This window comes from Poeciliopsis prolifica, unplaced genomic scaffold (genome assembly GCF_027474105.1).
Source record: "Poeciliopsis prolifica strain line A6 unplaced genomic scaffold, Auburn_PproV2 SCAFFOLD020, whole genome shotgun sequence".
In the NCBI taxonomy this organism is placed as follows: Eukaryota; Metazoa; Chordata; class Actinopteri; order Cyprinodontiformes; family Poeciliidae; genus Poeciliopsis; species Poeciliopsis prolifica.
In genome coordinates, this window is record NW_026562395.1 from 1,672,797 (window position 1) to 1,694,898 (window position 22,102).

Consider the following 22,102-nt stretch of genomic DNA (forward strand, 5'->3'; position numbering starts at 1 on the left):
CAATTTAGATTAACAAAAAGCTGCACAAAATCTTATCGTGAAATTATTATACAAAAGAACACATTGACTTATTTAAAAAAAAAAACGCAGATTTTATTAGCCATAAGAAATCTTTCATTGTTATTAATATACTAATTATATGCTACAGTTTGATTGTCCGTGGAAGGCAGTATCAAAAACAAACACACAACAATGAGACACAAATACAATATTTAATTTTTTCCCTTTTTTTTTCTTCCTTTTTTGCTTATTGGACAGACTTATTTGGAGACAAGCATATCTGGGCAGTGGGCATTAAGCACGTCTTGTTCAGCATGTTAAAATGCTGCATTTGCTTATTTGGTCTTTAAAAGACGAAACAGAGACTGCAATTAAAGGACAAAATATTCCAGATAGTTGAATATTTGATCCACACATCCCTTCAAACTCACCGCATCCTCTGGTTAGAATGCTTGAAGGTTTTTCAAATAAATCCATCTTTTGTCTGGATTTATTTATTATATTCGTCTCAGCTAATATAATATTAACAATGGGGGAAATTTGAGTCCATTTATTTTGCAGCAGAGGAAATCCCACATCAAAGTGAATCAAGTAATCCACAGAGGAATATGTTCATTATAGTAACTTTTCAGAAAACAATTACTTTTAGGAGTAGTTTTACTATGCCAGACTTTTTACTTTTGCTTAAATAATACTAATATGAAGTATCACTACTCTTACTTCAGTAAAATTTCTGCATACTCTTCCCAGTGTGAGTAACTTCACAGGATGAAGAACAAACATATGTCCACCAAAAATATTTGAGACACAGAGACAAACCTAGGGGTTATGTCGAAGTGATACCTCTTGTTTGTACAAAAGCTTTGTTTTAACATAATTTTCCGTCTGCCAAGCCTGTTGTGCCATTTGTAGGTCAAAAAAGATACAGTAAACACTATTGCCACTAGAAATACTTACATATATATACATTTTGTACTGTAAACATTAGCTTAAAAAGTTTTATATTTAAGAAAATGATTTGGAAATGTGTTTCTTTTGTCGCAATTTGTCATGATCAGTACATAAGTAGGTATGTTACCAAATACATTTTTATTTTTATTTCCACTTAAAAAAACACCTTGAAGTGGAAGATCTGTGATGTTGTGGGCCTGACTCTCTTGTTCCCTGATTATTATTTTAAAAAATCTGGCAGACTCTGTCTGAACTGAAACTCAACACAACATTCATTGAGATTATGATATGAATAGGAGACAAATAAACCCAGAAATGTTTAAGCAACCAACGTCTGTAGCTGCCTCAGGTTTTCTAAGTGCAAAATAATAAAAATAAAACTAATAACAGACATACCAATTATTGTGGCACCAATGATTGCTTCAGCAAGAAGGATTTCTTAATGTCTTTTTCCCGACTGAATATATTCAAAGTCAAGATTTTTCTTTTCCAAACTTCCAGCACGAGTTTCTACTTCTGCAAAAAAAAAAAGGATAAATGTGTAGCGATGAATCATTTCTATACATCTTCGCCTGAGGGTTTTGTTTCGTAAGCTGCATATTTCAGCAGCTTTTGCTCCTCTTCACCAAGAAGTCTTGCCTAAATCTCAATTGCTATGAGAGTTTATAATGAAGAACACATTTTTTCAGAACTAGAGTTTAGTTAGCAGTATTGCAATGGTTCCCACCATAAAAATTAGGAATCAGCGTTAATTAATGAGGCGTCGTCTTTGGGATTAACAGAATCCAGTATTATGTGTGAAATTAAACAATCTGATGGAGTGAAGCGTTAGCTTAGTGATAATACAGCTGATGAGTCATATTTTACAATTTGTTTGTCTTTATTTACTTATGCTTTGGACATAATCTAAGCAGTGTTGTCTTGTAAATGGAACTAATGGTATAATTTATCTGTAAAAGATGACGCAGTTGTGCTATAAATAGTCTTTTGTTGAGATGGGAACAGTAAGTGTTTGGGAATCCGTGATTTAGAGTGAATGAGGTCATTGACAGCATGACTTAGCGATTATCAGCAATATATAAATACGTAATTATAAAGAAAGGTGAAATCATCTGTTTGCTGAGCACCAGAAATAACACTAACTCTAAGGATACAGAAGACAGACGCTGATTACAAAAAACAAACAAAACAAACAATAATCAAAACGTTTTCAGTCCCTTCATTTCCTTTCGGCTCTGCACGTAAATTTCCGAGGTTTGACACGACCCGGTGAAAACCTGGGAAGTGTAGTGCAGAGCCTTCCCAGATATAAGCCAGGAATGTCACTGCAGAGTCTAAACATCGGAGCGGAGCTGGAGGGAGAAGTTTAAACAGAAATCAGTCAAACTCACTCAGCTTTCTCCTGGCTGGAAACCGCAGAGCAGCAGAGGAAAAGAAGTGACACGCCGAAGCAGACACCTTCTAAACACTTGTCACGTATATCTTAAGAAAACCAAAAAACAACGGCGGGCTATCGGTTCTGCCTTGGATCCTTGACGTCCACTGGGTGGTGAGGTAGAGATGTGCTTGAACGGTAGACCTGCTGTTCGCTGACCTGCGGTCGAGGTTGCACGCTGATGACATGTGCATCTGTTGAGAGTTGCTTGGCTACACGAGAGGTAAACGGTTTGTCTTCTTAAACAGGAAGCTGCTAATGTACTGGAATGCGTGCATGAGGCGTTTTTTCAAGAGCTGTTTGCGATCTCTGTGTGGGTTTTAAATTCTGTCGAGAAAGTTTCCTCCACATGTGTGGCTCCACCAAACTGCAAAAAGTATGCACAAACACTTATTGTGTACCGTGCCCGGCTAAAAATGGCAGAAAAGTTTCCACAATCGGCCAAAGTAACGTCCTCATTTAAAGTTTTTTTTTTTTTTTGATTGGCCAACACAAAGTAGTGCATAATTGCAGTGGGAGGAAAAGCAAATGATTAATTTTTTTTTTCAAGTAAAAGTTTGTATTGTGTGGAATGCATTTGTATTATCGAACCCCTTTACATTGATATCGCTAAATAAAATCCAGTGCGGCAGATTTTCCTTCAAAACTCGGCTACTTTTTAATATCAATAAGGTTGAGATAGAAAAAGATTATAAAAACATAACCAGTCGGCCAAGGCGGTGCTGAGGGCTGCCCACCCAGAGGCGAGAATGTTAGATTTGTTGATAGGAAAGCCACCAGAAGATGCCAGATGAATGGTGTCATCAAGAGACTTGAGTGTGGACTTGGCTAACCAAAAAGTGAAAAGAGTCAAACTAAAGTTTGGATTTGGGGCATGCCACACTTTTCAAGGTTTTCTAAAGTGGTCTCTGAAGGGGTAGCAATGCTTTTCCATGGTGCTGTGTGTATGTGAAGAATCCGATGATTTCTATTATGCTTCTATGTGAGCCGAGGCCTTGTCTTTTAACAGGTCCAGACACAGGTGACAGCTCCAGCTCCCTGGAAAGACACAGTGAGAAATCATCTCTCCTCTCTCTTTCCATATATAGCCTCACCCTGACACCTCTCTCAAACATAAAGCGCATGACCTATATAGTTTGATGTCTTTGGTTTAAAAAAAGAGTTTAAAAAAATGTCAAAAACTGTCTCACCTTCAGGAGGTTGGGTCATCGGAGGCTTCAAGCAGTACATGTGATATCCCCGATCGCAGTCATCGCAGAACAGCAGCTGGTCCTGAATGGAAACACACACACTCGACATCAGAAGATGTGGTAGAGTCCAACACGACGACGTGTTGGACTCTACCACACGTGCGTGGCAGAGGCATTAATCCCGGTCTTATGTTGTATATTAAGCCTTATAGCGTGACGACGCTCACATCGTTCTCGGAGGTTCCGCACAGACTGCAGGACTTGCACTCGATGCACTGCCACTGATACGTCCTGACCGCCTGCATCATGTTCTCTGTGAACTGCAGACATGTGGGGTGACCTTTGGAGGGGCAGCAAGGTAAAAAAAATATCAAAAAACAAAACAAAAGGAGAGATGTTATTGGACAGATTTTACAAGAAATTTCCACCTTAAATGATGTTTATTCTCTAGTGTATAAAAATACTTTCTGTCGTTCGAGTTTTTGATGCCATTTACAAATTAATGCAACCCTCATTTCACCTGTGTGAACATGTCTATGCACCTTTGTGTAAATAATTTGTGTAAAGCCTCCGTATACTCACAATTCACTGTAATCGTAGTGCATTCAGGTGAACATCAAATTTAGTGTGTTACATGGTCAGAAAGGCTTCTTTTTTTAATCTGACAAAATATCTTTCTGCATGCTTGAGAATGCTTAATACAAATAATTGTTAATGTAAAAAATATAACTTTTCCCACTATTCTAAAATAACGTATCCCCGTCCATCTACTTTGCGATTATTTAATTGTCTGTATTGGTTTATCTCATAAAATCTTAACAAAATAAATTGATGCTTGTGGTTCTTCTAACTTGTCTAAATGTGAAGATATTAATGTGGTCTTCCAGCTAAAATGGAAACCTTGGCATCAGAGGAAAATAGGCAACGTCACACTGGCTCGCTGTTCTCCTGTACTGACAAAGCCCATTCGCTCAAATGCATTTTTCCGCCTTCTCCCTGCAGGTGATCTGAGATATGATTTGCAGGGATGAATAAAGCAGAGGGGGCGAATAGGGAGGGGGGGATGTGGAAGAAAGAGATGCACACAACAGCAGCCTCATAATGCACGAAGCTGAAGAAAACAAACAGTGACGGCATGTCATCTGAAAGCAGAAATCCTTGCAGAGGGATGGAGTCAGACGAGGCATGCAGAACGAAACCAAGCAGCAGATATTAAAAATGGGGAATATCAGTTTTTTCATCTGTTCAGTCTCACTTATTGAGGTCATTGATAACCCACAAAAATAGAAATGCTTGTTATGTGGCAAGTTTTAAATTGACCTTGATAGGAGCTTCTCTTCGAACCTGACTGAGCTTTATCCATTTATTTATCTTAAATGTCTTAATATTCAAGTTGTCATATTCCCACGTTGACTCAATGTGGCTAAATACGAATGCACAAACAACTAATAACACATTACATCACTACCTCAACTTGTATTTGTCTATAACATGAAACCTCCACAACGTACACTGACTTTCAAGCAGAGCTTAATGGATGCTAAAACATTTAGGGTGGGGAACCAGTCAGGGCTTCCCTAAAGGGATGAAAACCTCTTTAAAGTTCAGACTTTGTCAAATCTATGATAAATCTTTACATTTTTTCATAAATCTTCCGAGTCTTTTGTTGTGTAACTTTAAATTGTTTCACACACACGCACACCCACACACAAAATTGGTTTATTATTTTAGAAACAAAAATAATTCATCCAATCCGTCATCTACACCCACTTGTCCTTGCATGGTCACAGGGGGCTGGTGCCTGTTTCCAGCAGCCATTGGTCAAGAGGCGGGGCAGCTGGACAGGTTTCCATTCTGTCATAGGGCAACAAAGAGAAACAAAGGACAAACAACCATGCACACACACACGCTCATACTTAAAGGCAATTTAGAGTAATCAATTAACCTAACTTTCTTTGGACAGAGGGAGGAAGCTGGAGTACTGGAGACAATCCACACATGCTTGGTAGAGGCATTAATCCTAGTCTTATGTTGTATATTAAGATAATCCATTATTAATGTTGCTAACCTCAGTGTAAAACTGTTTGGTTCTCTTACATAGTTCTCCCGTTTTCCTTTTTCTGTCACAATTATTCCAAACACTGCATCCAAACCAACCTGGCCCAAGACGCAGAAAATAATTGCCCTCGTTGTTAAAATGCGATTGACCACATTTTTTATTTACCACATCCAGACCCAATTATTGCCACATCTGTAGAGTCAAGACATTGCTTAAATAGAAGCTGTCTGACAACAGCAAATAGGCAAAAAGAAAAGCATGTCGCAAGCTAAAGCGCAATGACTTGCCTCAAGCCAAAATTCCTCTGAACCGACGTAAATCCGCACATAAAAAGAATCATCGTTTGAAGATCACATTTTGTGTTCACTCCGGATATGATTTTTCCAGCATTAAAATGTATTTGAAACATTCACAATTCTCACAAACTCTGTGAGGAGGCAAATACTTTCAAGCGTCGCATCATTTGCGCTCATCAACTCATCTCAAATTCTAACGGTTCTGGCACCTTCTGGGGTTTCCCTGTTTTTGTTGTCTTGCTTTAAAACGTGCAACTCGTTCGCCGTTCTGGGGAGCAAAAGAATCTTGGGCGGCGAACTCACCAGAGCGACCGCAGTCGGAGCAGGACACCAGCTCCTCTGCCTGCCCCGTTTTCCTGTTGGCGTCCTGATCTCCCAAGCAGAAGTCACAGTAGTCGTTGGGAATGATGCTTCCATCAGAGCCCTTCTGAGCTGCCCAGAGGAAGAGGAAAACATCACAAAGGAATATTTTCATCGAGACGAAGTCAGATGTGAGCGCTGTGTCTTACGTTTATGGTTGTCTGAGCTGTGAGGCGACGGCGGAGCCGTCGCTGCGTCCTTTTCCTCTTCGCCTTCCTCCTCGGCCAGGTGAGTGTGGGTGTAATGGTAGCTCAGGCCCGGACGGTTCTTGTAGCGCTTCCCACAGACTGCGGATGAAACGTGACGTGTCCGTTAGCGATTCACCATCCGAGGTCTGTATTGGCTTAATGAAGGCGGATGTAAAAACAAAGCCACAGCAAAAAACAGCAAACAGGAAACCCAAAAGTTAAAAACTACCTTTGGATGTACTGGTAGTTTATCTGGTTCTATTTTTTTGTTTTATGAATATGAGCATGAAAACCTGAACTCGTTAGACTGTTTTATGATTTTATTTTATTTTATACCTGCATCCAATTGTGCTGAACCCATTAATCAAAACCAAAAAGAACACAAAACAATAATGGAATCATTTCCATGCCAAAAATATTGAAAGCTTGCCAGATTGCCTTAAATTCCTAAATTAGCTCGTTGATTCTGAATTAATTACAATTTTCAAACAGCTATTTTGTTGTAGAAAAGCATAAAGGAGTTTCAACTCATCAAATCGAATCATCACTCCTCCACCACCGTGCTTAGCAATTGTAGTGTGATGTGTGAAGCAGCCAATTCTGTTACCCCCCCCAAAAAAAAAGATTTCTTGATTAGAAAGCACAATTCAACTTTCATAAAGTTCACAAAGCAGTAAATAATCGCACCCAGTGGAAACACTTCCTCAGCGGCTTTAGAAAAACCGACGCAACATGCATCTGTCGGTGAAGTCACACCAGAACTTGCAACCGGTAGCGACAGAAGCTCACGGCAAAGCGTTAGTGTCATGCATCGCTTGCACTGAATCCACAAAGAGAAGCCCAAGCACACAGCATCAGAGGTTTTCTCTCAGGCATTCCTGCGCTGTTAGCAAAAAGGCTGATCACTGCGGCATAACATGGAGCTGGGAGAAAGAAAAGTTCAAATTCAGATACCTTCTTCAGCCTTTTTTGAGTTATGCTTTTGTTTGTACCTATCTGGAACAGAGGAGACACAGAAGCAAACCATGACGGAGAGAGAATGAAACAAAAAAATGGAAATGAAACCGATTTGCATGAGATTCAGTCCACAAACAACCCGACTCCTGGGAGGTGGGGCAGGGAGGGGTTCGTCCAGGTACAAAAAGGGGGCATGCTGGTCATTTCTGCATAAACATCAGAGTCCCTTTACATGCTTATTTTAGGAACAGAAAAAAAAAGGAGCGATGACATTAAGAGACTTGAGAAGCTACATCTGCTCTTCATCAACATGTATTTTCTCTTTGAACATTTTGAATCGTTTTTTTTTTTTTTTTTGTCATGGGAACTTCTGCGGGAGGGGTGTAATAACATCGGGCTGACAGGGTAAATGATAAACTCAGGAGACATGTCTTGCGTCTCCTTACTGTCACAGATGTAAGGTTTATCCAGGTCTTCTGCATTAACAGATTCTGTCCTTCTGCGAGTTGATCCTCTGCTCTGCAAGGAAACAACAAATGTTTATCACACGTGCAACGCTGTTGCGCTTACAGGTTAAAGCAAAAATCATAGCAGTTTAGTTCATGTGACTGCTCTCATTTATTGAACTAAATATAAGGTTTCTGTGAAAAATTATATCAGTTCAGGCTTTTATTTCCACTTTTCTTCCACACATTGTCAAAATTGCACAGGATAGCAGCAACCTGTGTTCCTGCTTCTTGGACTTTCTGCAATAGCTACCAATAACTTTGGTTAAAAATTAAGAGGAATCAGTTTATGTTTTTAAAATACATTAACTCAGTATAGGTTAAATACAGGTTAAAAGCCTGGTTTTTTTTTCAAATACAGGCTTTTAACCATTTTCAAACTTTTCCTGCACTGAATTTGTACTGAATTTTCACAACGAATGTCACTATGAGTACTGGTAATATCTTTTTAATCATTAAATTGGAATCTTTGTGGTGCTTTTTAATATGAAGATGTTTATCCTCTTTTATGCCTATCATTATTTGAAATCATTAAAATAGAAATTAAAATGCTGGTTATATAAAATAAGAAATTTCCTAGAGAAGGTATTTGTCTGAAAAGTTGTTTTTTCTTTCGCTTTTGTTTTTTTTTAATGTGTTTTTCGTGAGACATTTGCAGCTCCAAACGAGTTTCCTTCAACTGTCCAGAGAGCAAAACGGCTCTCTGGGCTGTAAAGCTTGCAGACCTTTACAACCTGATCTTTTAGTCATAATGAAAAAAATGCATATGAATATTTAAGCAATGTAACTGAAGGACATATTCTTGGCTTTTGTTACCCACTTTGCCTCTATTCCTATTCTTTTTCTTTGGCGTATCGGCTTCAAACTCTTCATCTTCGTGGAAACTGTCCCCATTTTCCTCTGCCTCCAGAACTCTCTACAAAAAAAAGAAAAAACAAAAAACAAACACACCCGCAGCAGGTTCAAATAAAACAAGACGAGGAAAAACAAGCTAAAAATAAAATACAGCACAAAGGTTTGTGTAGACTTAAAACACATCATGGTGGCAAGGCACTATTTTTTAAATTTCTTTTCACACTTTTAATGGATTTTACAGATTTTGTCATGCAGGCACAGCGGAAACGTTACTTTTACAAACGGCAGTCATTTGTCAGGCACGTAAACCAGGCAGATACTACAGAGGTGAGAAAGAAAGTCATTCATTTAAATGCTGGGTTGGTTTAAAATTACCTGTATTTCCAGAAGCGTCTCCTCATCTTTACTGAGGTTGTTTTTTTTCTCCAATGCGTTGTCCCCTCTCAACAGCGCCTCCAGGGCGGTGGCCTCCCCCGGAGGCCCCTCACGTTTGGGCGCCAGGTCAGCTTCTGTGGAGGAAGGGTAAAGGACGAAGAGCAACAGAAAGAAAAGATTTGGTTTCACAATGTCACAAACCATTGTTTGGACTTGCTTGTGTTACGTGATAAGCCAGCGCAAATGTTCTTCCGATATCAAAATATAAACTCCAGGTTCAGTTGCACTTCAAAGACCAGGTAAGAGGCACATCATCAGCCCCGTCACTCCTTACTTATTAATTTCTGTGAAGGTGGATTTGTGAAAGCCCAAACTCGCTACATTGCTCCTCTTTGAACTTTAAAAGCGGAATGAAAATAGGATGAAAGCAGAGACGTGTGTTTAAAGTTTCCTAGTGTTTAACATGCGATACACCCAAACCTTTAGTCTTTTTGGTATCCGACGACTTCAGAGAAAGACTTGCGGGGCATTTTCTTCATGTGCTAACCCCCGCCTCACCTCCAGCAGCAGCACAAACATGTCTAGCCTTTATTGCTTTTCACCTGTGGGAACTTCCATCAAATACCTCGAGTCTTATGTTTTCCTCTATCGTCAACCCTTGACGTTGAACTCTACTCAGAGCGGGGGTCAGGGAAGGTCATGTGAAGGCTTGAGAAGTTCTAGAAGCTTCTCAAGCTTCACTCAGAATCCGTCAATTTCAAAATCGCTTTTGTAGTTCAAGTTTGATTTTAATGCCCTGGATCGAAGTTTTTGCAAACTTTTGCAAGAACGTTTTATTTGTTCTTAATCAGGGTTGGGCTCAGAGGAGACTCATTCAGAATATCTCTATAAGGTAGAGATCTTTCTATCAGCAAAGATAGAAAAGATCCACTGCATTGCTCTGTTGCAAAGCCAAACTTTTGTTGCACGTTCTACAGGAAGTGTTTTTTTCTCTTTTATTATTATTATTATTATTATTATTATTATTATTATTATTATTATTATTATTATTATTATTATTATTATTATTATCTTCTGTTGTAACAATTTCCACTGTTTTGAAACTCCCCTGCAGAAACTTGCTCTGTCAGTCGGGCCAATTGTATTTTCTTGCACGTGCAAAAAGTTGTGATCATGCACTCCCTTCCTCATGCCGCCCTGGGCAACCGCTCATGTTGGATGTCGAAAACCGGCTCTGGCAGCGAACCGAATTGTTAAGCTTAATATTTAACATTTCTCTCATACAACTAATTATTCTCAGAACACTGCGATGGTCTTGTGAATTTTCCTGAGCCTGAAAACAACAAATTGGTTCCAGACTCTTTTAGATGAGCTCCGATATCACAGAGCAGCAAATGTACATTAGGAAGAACTGAGAAATCACCATTATGCATTCATTCCTAAGGAAATCCTCTGCGTACCTCTGCATATAGGCAACCCTTTATTCAGAAGGTAATAAAGAAACGAAGCACTCAATAAAACTCTGCAGGAACAAATTCACATTCCCCTCTCGTGGTATCATATATATTTTGCCCGACCTGCACAATATCCTGCAAATGCTTTCCAGCTTTAATAGTTAAATAACCAGTATTGCTTTTTCATCTTTTGGCATTAAAGGTTGGTTGGTTGCAGCTCTGGGGGGAGTTTCTTATGCATTTTTTTTTTTTTTCTTCCACAAAGAAGGACTCCCTTTTCCGTCGCGTAAAGAAAAAAAATCATTCTTTGCAGAACGCTCTGGAGTATTATATTGCATCTGGAGGACACAGAAGAGGGAACAATAGTGGCAGAGAGCAGAAACAAAGAATCGCCTTCATTCCTCCTCTTATCGGGTTCCCTGGTATTCCACTTCTGAAATCCCCCCCCCAAAAGACAAAGTGCCATGCGCACGAAGGGATGAGAACTGACAAAATAAAGCATGTACTGCCGTCTCATAAGGCTAAGCTGCATTTTAATGCCTCATGGACAAATGATTATAGAGGCCCAGGGAGGGTGCTCCTGTGCTGGAGGTGGGGGGAGCAGGAGTCATGTGTGGGGGTGTATACGAGCGTGCGTGTATGTGTCTACAGCAACAGAACAGTGAGAGGGGGCATTGATTCGAAGGGAAAAAAAATGAACCTGGGGACCTGGTGAGAGAGAGGCTAACCAGAGCCAGATGGCCTGATAGCAAGAATTAATAAAACAAGCAGAGTGCAGGAACACAGCAGCACCAGGAAGCATGTCAAAGTGAGAGCTGCATGTAAAAATAACTCGATGCGTGGATCAAAATGGGATAACAGAGTCGCCACTCGCAGTGTTCTGGGTTTTAATTGAGCGTCTGTGTGTAAATCGGCCAGGCTGTGCTGTTTGAATTACCTAGCCGGAGCTCACACAGGCGGAGATGGGGATCCAGGGGTGGGTGGAGTCGCCTCTTTTTCCTCCAGCAACGAGCGGGGTACGTATACATCTGCCCCGCCGCCTGGCCTGGACCAGGAAACAAAACACACACAGCCATATACTTGTTAATGCAGGCCCTGTGGAGGAATTTTGAGCAACCTCTGCCAAGATTTTAACAATTTATGCACTGAGTCCAAGCACAACAGACACACGGAAAAACACTTAGACTCCTTGTTTTCCCCCCCGTTCTCCTCCCTTTCGTCCCCCCTGCACTTATTGTGTCCAGATTTCAGTAATGTTTAGTGCAGTGGTCAGCATCTTGAGAAAAATCCTGACTCCGGTCAGATGCCATTAAAATTGTTGCCTTGTTTTAGATTTTTCTGGTTGGTTTCGGAATTTCCAGTTTGCATCTTAGTGGGGCAGAAACCCGTATTCTAAAGCAAAGGGATGAAAATTTAAAATCAGACTTTGCTCTAGTGAATTTGATCATTTCTCTGCCTTTAATCATTATCTCCCCCCATTATCTTGCGAGAAAACAGAGAAGAAGGGAGATGCAGAGGGGGCTCAGTTATGTCCACATGAGCAAAGAGAAAAAAAAATCAAGAGAAGGAGGTGGAGGCATCAACCCAGAATAAATGCATATATTGCGAGTTAGGTCTGCCACAAAGTATAGGGTGTGGCCTGAAGGGCTTTGCATACAAGATGGAGCGCGGGCTATTTATGTCCAGATCTCAGCAAGGAGGAGATTGTTCCCTTTAGTTGCACAGAGGACCCTCATGCGCATGGCGAATTCTGAACACTTGATTCAGGATAAATCACTGATGGGCACCTCATCATGAGATAAACATATTTAAGGGTTGCTTTCTTTTACCACAAATGTCTATTAGCTTTACGTAATGCGTTAACATGCTTCCCTGGGTTGATCTAAGCCTGGAAACAGAATCAGAGTATTGATAAAATCCACCCACTACTTAGCATTTTACAAATGTTCTTGATTTTACTCTTTGTTACTCCACTCACTGTAAGTCATGCAGCAGCAACTCACTGCATTCAGACTTGTATATGGGCAGAACACGACTTGCTGAATTTGAGACCAATCATCAGGGTGGCAAGAAAGGGAATTCAAGATTCTTTGATTCTAGCATGGTCTAATTACTTCATCTATTCCTGACCTTCTGGGATTTCAACCCACGTAAATCTTTGCTTTACAGGGAAAAAGAAAAACATAAATAGAGTGAGCAAGCAGCTGCGTAGATAGGGGTCAGAGAAGAATGAGCAGACTGGTTCTACATGGAAGCACTGATGGGCTACACCAGCAGAAGACCCCACTAAGAGCCGCTCCAGTCAGTAAGAACAGGCTCGACAGAATTTAAGAATAGCATATGGGAAACTGGTTTTAGACTTGCAATTCAAATAATCTTAGCTTAGGTGTGCTTTTATTTCTAGATCAGACTGCAGACTTCTGAGACAATTGCTTCATTTGTGGGGAATCTGTAATTTCCCCCAAAACTAAGACAACTGCATAAAGCACTAACTTTAGCAGTCACCTGCTTTTAGAATTAGAATAAAACCTGAAACTACTTTACTAATTTGCTGCAGTAACAAGCTGTGTTGCAGGGCTCGCGAGTTAACACAAACAACTCTTTTTGTTTTTGTACTAACATCTATTTTACCATTTCTGCAAAATGGTATGGTTTTTGGCTGAGACTTTATCAGAGTTTCTTTTGGAGGTATTGGACAATAACTACTGAACTATCTCAAAAGACAGTCTTCTTCTTCCTGTGCAGAAGCTCCACAGTAACACATTTCAGGTCGAATTAGGTCAAAATTAAATACAGATATTTTCAAGTGGGTTGCAAAATGTACCCAGATGCGATTGTGCAGGGGGGGGAAACTGAGATTCTTTTTTTTTTTTTTTTCAGGACCAGGCAGATTTCTTGGCCCTTGCAGAGTTTCTTACCTGGTCGGCGGTGGCGCTTTTCCATCCAGATGTAGCAGTTGTTCTGTGCCACGCCAGTTTGCGAGTCCAAGAAGGGCATTCGCACGCTGCGCTCAGCACAGAGGCGGGCGTTGTAGCTGCGACAGTGTTCAATGGCCTCTTTATAGAACTGGTCACCCAGCCTGGATCCGGGAAAAACGTGAAAACAAGAACGCAGATAGTCAAACAACACTGCAAGTATACGGTTACGGAGCCAACCGAGAACACAGCAAAATGCATCAGGCTCATTTACATTTTGTTCTACAACAATTACCCCATTCACTCAACATCTGTGCTGCATTAAGATGTTTATTTGATGAAAAAACACCTACCCGCAACTTTATAGTCTTATTTGTGCTATCAATCACAGCAGTATAAAGCATGCTTCTGTGATTTCCACTTTCTCTTTGTGATGACATGCTGTTGTTATTAAATTCATAACATGCCAAAGCTTCTTTCAGAATGGCAATGCCATGTGCTGCTGGGCAGACTTTCCCAAATCACCTTAAACTCAAAACAATTTTAAGACTTATGCCCAAAATATTTCTCTTTCAGGGTTAAATCAAATCAGTCGGCCACTTTGTTTAGAATTAAAATAGATGGCAAAAAAAACGTTTGTGGCCTGTCTGACTGCATTGCTCAAATTTACAGAGCCTTGCAAAAAAATAATTGCCACCCCTTTACTAATCTAGAACCACCCAAGACTCTGAACGAGCTGCAGAGACCTACAAATCAAGTGGGAGAATCTGCGGACAAGACAAATATTTGTGGAAAGCAGGCAAATTGTCAAAAGGAAAAGCCTTCCAGAAGGAACACAGCAAACACGCTGAAGACGATGCTCTGATCAGAGAATAAATTCATCATATAGGCCTGCAGTGAAAAAGAAGTGCTGCAAAAACAAAATATTAATGTAGTAAATAAAAAATAGTACCAAGATCAATATTATTATTTGCTTTAATGGGAAAACGGGTGGATTTCTCCCACAGATTTCTTACGTTTTTTTTCTTTGTCAAACATAGACGTTTCAGATCATCCAACTATTGCGTTGATTTCAGGAAGAAATAAAATACAAGAAAACCACAAAACCGAGGTTTCAAACCTAACTTGGCCCTTTGTGAAAACACAATTGCCTCCTTGTTAAATCAGGAATTAACTGTGATCAGCAACATTTTTTTGCTCAGTTTCACAAACCACACACGTGCCTGATTGATGCCAGACCTGTAGCATAAAAATAGGTGTAAATTCTGTCTGATGACATGAAGTAGAGTGAAAGATCTCAAAGAACATTATAGCTCAAACTAAAGAAATTCAAGGGTTGAGTCAAACAAAAACAGTCTGCAAATGTTTAATTGTCATTTCTAAGGTTTTGGGAGTCCTGGTGGCCCGCCAGGCTTATAATGCTCTGGGGGAAACTCTGCAGTTTATATTGCAGCATAATAAAATACAAAAAAAAAAAAAAGATCAAAGTGTTTTGCAAGCAAGGCAATGTGTATGGGAAAAAAAGACTTGAAGATAATAAATAAGTTCGCTTCAGGTCTTTCAAGTCTATGTACCGTAGAGTCTGGACTTAAAAAGATTTAGAGTGAAGGCATTAGAGCTGACAATTAGAGCAGAGAAGAGAAAAGCTTATGAGAAAAACAAACCAAGCAAAGCTGTCAAAATGAAACGTCAGTGCACATGTCAGACTGAAAATCCTGCTGAAAAACGGTCTTGGTGCCGATTCAGCTTCGTTCATCGGGGTTTCGGGGGAAGAACAATTAAAGATGGAGAAATGCCACCAAGATCAACGCCTTCTGCAAACTGTGTGACGTGAGAAATACACAAAAGAGACTCGGCTGTTGATGTCATGTTGAAGATTGTCTCCACTTGACATTGTTTAAGCCAGCAGATGCAGCCCTCTGAGAGTTTAGTGTAGCCAGTCTGTCAGGGCTGTGTTTGGTTTTCGGTTTACGGAGTGCACACACGTCAGTTTGCTTGACCATCACCGACGCAGACGAGGAGTCTGGGAATACTCGGAACAGATATGCACAAAATGGCACGATGGGTAAAAACGAGAACATTCGCACTAATGAAGAAAATTTTGCAGTATGTGGAGATGACAGGGGAAAGAAAGTTTGTCGTTGAGTCGAGTATCTCTCTATGACTGCATTGCATTGGTCTGGATATGATTTACAGTGCAGTTGGTTGAAATATTTTGGACATATTTTCTTGCAAATACTCTAGAGATGGGATCTGTTACAAAGTGGCTCTTTTAAAAACAAACTGAATTTAAATGATTGACTTACGATGACAGATCAAGAAGATTTGTGGGGGGAGATGGAAGGGTAGAGACATTACTAATCTAAGTATTTATGTACAGAAGAAGCTAAACAAAACAGATATTACATAAAGGTATAACCATAAGGAGGAAAGAAGGGAACGCTCATAAAATTATGTATGAGACATTTGGAGAGCAGACTAATGTCCCTCTTATCAGTTTCCCTTTCTTCCCAATGCAAATTACAGCTCAGCATTTGCTACAAATGACAACAAAATGGTCTGAGCGCAATCAGAAATATTTTTTTTATATACCTTTTGGAAACTGGATGAATGAGGATTACAATGGAATGAATATTTGAAAAAATAATACGGAAATGCATAGAAAGTTTTATGAAAATGTGACTAAAAAGAGAAACTACAGAAGTCACTTCATTTCTTACCTTACTTTCTACTAGAATACTGCGCTATAGGCCATGGCTGTGAATCATTTGCTTGACCCAAAGATATTTTGGTCGTGATATATTATTAGCAATGGCATTAATTACATAACACGACAATTACTTCAACTGCTATTTGAAAAGAAAAGACCTTTCCGGGGACATTTTCTCTGTTGGCATCCGTGTTTGATTAATTGTATTACAGTAGCATAGCATCACACTGACATTTTTAAAAAATAACTTAATTTGAGTGCCAAAAGCATTCACAGACCTATCATTTTTCCTTTACTAATTAGTTTGTGGGTTTTTTTATTTATTATAAAATGCAAGCATTTATATTAAGCACTCCTGAAGACCATTTACGCCACATGACAAATAGAATCCAAATGATAAAACAAATGGTAAACAAATTTTGCAGAAAAACAAATTGTACAACTGCATATTTTTACTGAGGGGAAATATTTTTATGAAGCTGGAATTAGCATACAAATTCACATTCACAGCATCCTTCTCCATCTCGCTGAGAAGTCAATTTGCATATCTTGTGTGGCCTTCAGTCTTCAGCGATTCCAGCAGTTCACAGATTGAACAAGTTTGATCCCCGTCATATTATTCACCTCAGAACACATTTAAACTGCTGCTCTTTGACGAAAAGCCACTTGAAATGCCAGAGAATGAGATGAGTTCAACCCAAGCTACAGTAAGTCTGTTCCCAGTGTATGAATCTTTAAAAGAGGCGACTGTAAATAAGAGAAAACCAAAGCTGCTAGTTGCTCAACCTCATGTGGTTTCTGGCAACAGATGCATGTGGAAGTTGTTGGCAGACGTTTTAGGTCATACAGACCTACAGAAACGAGGAATGCAGCTGGTGATTTTTGCCAACACGTGTTTATACTGTACGAGAGCAGCAGTCACAATGCAGGTCTTCAGAAGAGACTTCCTGTCACATAACTCACATTCCCAGAGGTTAAGACGTTATATCAGCTGTCACTATTTGTCGCCTGAACTGAAGTGTGTGTGTGCAACCTGCAGGCATTTCTCCTCGTGTCTCTCTTCCCATCTCCTTCTTCTTCTTCATTTTTTCTGGCTGGATGTTTCTGTCCTGATTTCAACAGCCGAGCGTCTGTGCAGTCTCCCCGGGGGAGCGGCGTAGATTCTTACATAAGTGAGCGGCTGTGCATTTGTCTGTGAGGTGTTTTCAAAACTTGAATGGGAAACATATGGAAAACCATTTTGGTCACTAATCGCGCATTGTCCTAAGCCACCTGGCGTCCGACAAACCGCATTAAAATAGCCATATATGGTTAGATAGTTAATATGTAACAACAGATGTTGTCAAAAACGCCATTTGGACTTAATTAAACCCCTGCAAGAGCCTGGTGATGTATAATTAGTAATTTCATCCTCTAATTATGACGGCCAGTATGTGTGAACAGCTCTCATCCAATGCGTAAAAAGTGAAGTTAAATCTTGCAGACCAGGGGAAAACCATATGTCCATAATATACATAGATTGTATGTCAATGTGTGTAATAGACATACATTTATGAGGTCAATTCTAGTTAAAGATGTATTAGGAATTCACTTCCTCAGAAGTACAGTCAAAACACGGAGAATTTGAGTGACAGCACAAGGGTATCATGTATGCCTCTGGTGCAGATAAAGGAACCCTTGAGAGTATTAAATTACTGATAATTTGTTGCTCCCCAATGTTTAAAAAAAAGGACTTTGGGGAAAATAAATGTGCATGAAAAATGTAAGGGTGCTACATTTAATTGTAAGTTGTAATACTCCACAGAGATCTGGAATCTGATAAATAAAGGTCATTTTTAGACAATCAAATTGCAAAGCATGACCCGAGTGTAAGCCAGATGCACATGGCTTTGCAAAGCAAAGACAGAGAGTTGTCGACAAGGAATGTTATTTGTTGCCAGATTGGAGAGTAACAATTAGTCCCTTTGTTAGTTTAAAGACAAAAACATAACTTTCTGAATCAAGGGCCAAACATAAAATATGATAAAACTGTAATAAATATTAAGGCCAGGATTTTAACACACTAATTTTAGCTAATTAATTATGCATAATTATACAATTATACAACATTTTAAAACATTTTAATGCAATTAATCTGATTTTTTTTGCTTTTCAAAATTCCCAAGCTGGAACTTTTGTATTCACTTTTTCCGGTAAGCCCTTAAATCCGGTTTCTTTTTGGTCCAACATCAGTGTCTGACCGTACAAATGTATTTCTAAAAGAAAAAAAAACATCAAGCAGTTAAAGCTTTAAATTGCAAGTCGATACATTAAAACCCTATGAATTAGGTGTGGGACAAGCAAATATGCTTGGGAACGTTGTAGACATACAGAAACATGAGCAGCATGTGACCCTGAATGAGTGCGAAACCTCAGGGGAATCCGAGGGCAGACGCTACATATGGGCAATTAAAGCCGTGGAAATTTTTGGAGTCTGAAGACTGGGCGAAGCAGAGCGAGGGGGGACAGAGGGAGGAGGAAGAGCTGATAAGGTGGAATGGCAGCGGGGTGTGGGGGCGGATGGGGTCTGACATGACCTGGGGCACACGTGTTCCCTTTCAAACCATGTCACAGTCATTCCTTCTCAAATGCACAGATATGTCTATGCATGAATGCATTCATTCTTTTTACGCCACACACTGGGAATGAAAAGGAAGAAAAAGTGAAGATGGAGGAAGGAAAGAAGATACGGAGGATGAGGGGACTGGGACCTAGATCGAGATGGTTTTGCTGCAACGTGTTAAAAAAGAAAAATGCTCCAACAGAAATGAATAAAATTGTACAAGACGACAGGGTTTATGAAAATCGAGCTGTTTCTATGTGCAGAACGGGGAAAAAATAAATCTATCCGTACCACCAAAAACTCTTCCTGCGCGTTCTGGATGAACAAAAGCCAGGGTTCAATCCTGTACTCTGGCTGCATTATGGATGTATGCAATACGGCCTAAATGCAGCCAGACACACACACCCACACAACACACACACACACACACACACACCACCACCACCTCCATCACTCACTCCCCCTTCTACAAACCGTGAGGGGGAGGGGCGACACATGTAAACAACAAATACAACCCCAATACGTGAACCCTTCGCTCCTCTCGTATCGAGCTGTTTCAAATCTCAGCCCACGTCTTCCCAATCCTCATGGAAACGCCGGCAAGCCGCCTTCCTACCCGCACTCTTTGTTACGTTATAAATTCAAACCTGACCACGGGATGTCGGCAGGGCATGCAATATGCACATCTCTGCATATAAATTACCGTGCTTATTTAAATATTTCTCATGTCAGCTCCTCATTAAACCTCAACCCTGCAATGCCTCTCCAGGTTTCCATCACAAAGGGGTCTTTGTACCTGCTTTTTTTTTTTTTTTTAATACCTCAAGACAATGTGTATGGCTAACCATGACTGAGAAGGCCAGACACACATAGTGACTGTCAGGCTCTGATAGTTTTAATGAATCTATCAGAGAATAACAGGGCTGTTTATTATTTTAAAGCAGGCAGCCTGGTTGACAGCTTCAAACCAAAGTTACCAAATATTTTGCAAAAATACATCATGCCTGGTTTGTAATGCACAGGGTTTTCCCCGTTTTTTTTTTTTTTTTTTCAGAAATCACATGTGGGTCCAATTCTCGTGAAAAGCAGATGGATCTCCCTCCCTCAGACCCCCCTTATGACTCTCCTTTTCTTACCCAATACCTTTCTCCTGACAGATGGACCCAGGAAAAATACTGGGACACTCTTAATCTGCTGCTCTACATACACAAAAGCTATAAACTGTCAACATCCTAATCTGCTTTGACGGAATACAAGCATTGTCTTTTACCCTGGCTAGTGCGGGGATTACAGTATTTTGTGTAATAGAAAAATAAATAAATAAAAACACAGAACGTGTGCATTATGAGGAGGGACACACTATTGAATGATGTCACAACACAGAACGGAATTCAAAATGTAGTGACTTAATTTGAGCTGGAGGATAAATTGATAAACCTAACTATAACTTTTTGTGGATACTGCAAATAATCCTTACTGTAGGAACTTGCACCCTTCTGGCTATTAAAGATTATACTAAAAACTACTGAAAACACTCTTACAAAGGACTTTCTATGGAAACTATTTGGCAAAGTTGCCAAATAAACACCCCAACGACTTTTGGTATATAAGAGTTTTAATCCGCTGCTTTTCTAACTTCCTGGACAGCTAACTGTGCAGCAGCAGTAAAATTAGGGTAGAACTGGAATGACAAGAAATGTAATTTTATTTTTGTCATTAAGTATACAGGTAAGACTAGTTATCACAAGTATGACAGAATTTAATTTGAAGTTGTTTTTAAATCACCAGCTACAAGTTTGCTTCTGTCAGGAAATCACACAAACGATAAGAAGCTAATAATAGGACTATAGTTTTGGAAAACAACAACAAAATTAGGCACCTTTATTGGCATGGCAACAATTCGTGTAAATAACTGATGGCAGGTTTTTCTGAATGTTTTCACTGGTATTTAGCTGTGGTGATGCACTCCAACATCCTTGAGGCTGGAAGACCTCCGTGCCATCACCTTAATCTTTAGCTCCCTCCGCTGATTCCTTTAACTCTATTCGGGGATCTTCTCGACCAAATGCGTTCATCAGGAGAAGGGTCCCAATAAATTTCCAAGGCAATAGATGTTCCGGGAAACGCAGTGAAGACATGTCACAGTCAAGTGGAGAACAAATACTGTAACAGTGGCATTGGAAAGAACTGGAAATCACTCCAGAAAAGGCTATTCTAATTTATAAATGTCTAATTAGAATTCCATATAGTATGCTGAATGTAAAAACAACCCTGCACACCACTGAAAGAACATCAGACCAGTACTGAAGAAGCGTGGAGGTGGTGGGGACATCACGCTTGAACATTTGTCATGACGGAAATGACAAACAGTTCCAAAGGCCAGCCAGAGTTGGCACTAAACATTTAGGCTTCTGGCTTGAAAATGAAGGAACCTGATCATTCATCCAGACAGAGAATAATAATCTCTCATTCAAATCAAAAAACGAATGGCTTCTTTAGAATAGGAGTAAAGTGGGGACTATGCACAGGAAATACTCTGAAAATACAACAGTTATAGTTTATCTTATTTATATTTGATCCCCCGGCGTCCCCACATCACAAGCAGGTGGGCGCAGTCTTGTTTTCCCTTTAAGGATGAGCTAAAGTTTGCACCAGTGCAAGTTTTATGCAAATGTATCTCGTGTGGTTTCTCCAATGCAAATGCAACTCGTGTGGTTTTTCCAATGCAAAGTTTCATAAAGTGGAGAACTTCCTACCAAGTGCACAATTCCGATCGCATGTTTGTTTTTTTTTGTTTTTTTGCATATTGTGCACGCTTTCATATTCCCGGGGTTGCACGGCCGTGCAAGAGGGCAAGAGAACCTGAAAACATCTGCAGCCGTTCAAGTGCGCGAGGAGCCTGATCTGTATTTATGAGCCGCACAATATAAAGAAATCATCGCTGTTTCCTCCTCCCGCCCCCCTTTTAGTTTGTGACAATGATAATGTGGCCCTGGAACATATAAATAAATGCTACTTACGATTTTAATGGATTATGAATGACAGTCGCCATCTTTCGCTCTGCAAGGCTGTAATGTAATATTCCAAATCTCTGTGCAGTTTCGGACCGTCATGAAAAAAAAAAAAAAGAAAGAAAGTAGAAAAAAATACAACAGCCAATGCTGTCCTGTCTACTGCGCTCCGTGCCAATACAACCCCAGCATGAAGACATTGGGCGTGGCTTCAACAGAAGTATGTCAACAGACCCCA

General features: G+C 39.9%; 1 protein-coding gene across 2 annotated transcripts; it reads right to left on the reverse strand.

Annotated features, from left to right (window-relative positions):
• Positions 1-71: 71 nt before the first annotated feature.
• Positions 72-21,976, reverse strand: dpf3 (double PHD fingers 3). Of its 2 annotated transcripts, XM_055044410.1 has the most exons (12): positions 21,874-21,976; positions 13,545-13,705; positions 11,564-11,671; positions 9,173-9,306; positions 8,763-8,858; positions 7,883-7,955; positions 7,434-7,475; positions 6,441-6,578; positions 6,235-6,363; positions 3,804-3,916; positions 3,577-3,658; positions 72-3,424 (listed from the first exon to the last, which is right to left on the reverse strand). In XM_055044410.1, the coding sequence occupies exons 1-12, from the start codon at positions 21,903-21,905 to the stop codon at positions 3,357-3,359; spliced, it is 1,176 nt and encodes a 391-aa protein (XP_054900385.1). In that variant the 5' UTR covers positions 21,906-21,976; the 3' UTR covers positions 72-3,356. The 2 variants fall into 2 exon arrangements, with proteins under 2 accessions (XP_054900385.1, XP_054900386.1); XM_055044411.1 differs by lacking the exon at positions 7,434-7,475.
• Between the last annotated feature and the right edge of the window lie 126 nt (positions 21,977-22,102).

What these genes read in the sequence shown, in the direction of transcription:
- dpf3 (XM_055044410.1), bottom strand. Translation starts at nt 21,905, where the DNA reads ATGGCGACTGTCATTCATAATCCATTAAAATC. An exon ending in AGAATAGGAATAGAGGCAAA is followed by an intron (nt 7,956 to 8,762) that starts GTGGGTAACAAA and finishes GTTTCCTTGCAG; the next exon opens with AGCAGAGGATCAACTCGCAG. An exon ending in GCGGAACCTCCGAGAACGAT is followed by an intron (nt 3,659 to 3,803) that starts GTGAGCGTCGTC and finishes GTTTCCATTCAG; the next exon opens with GACCAGCTGCTGTTCTGCGA.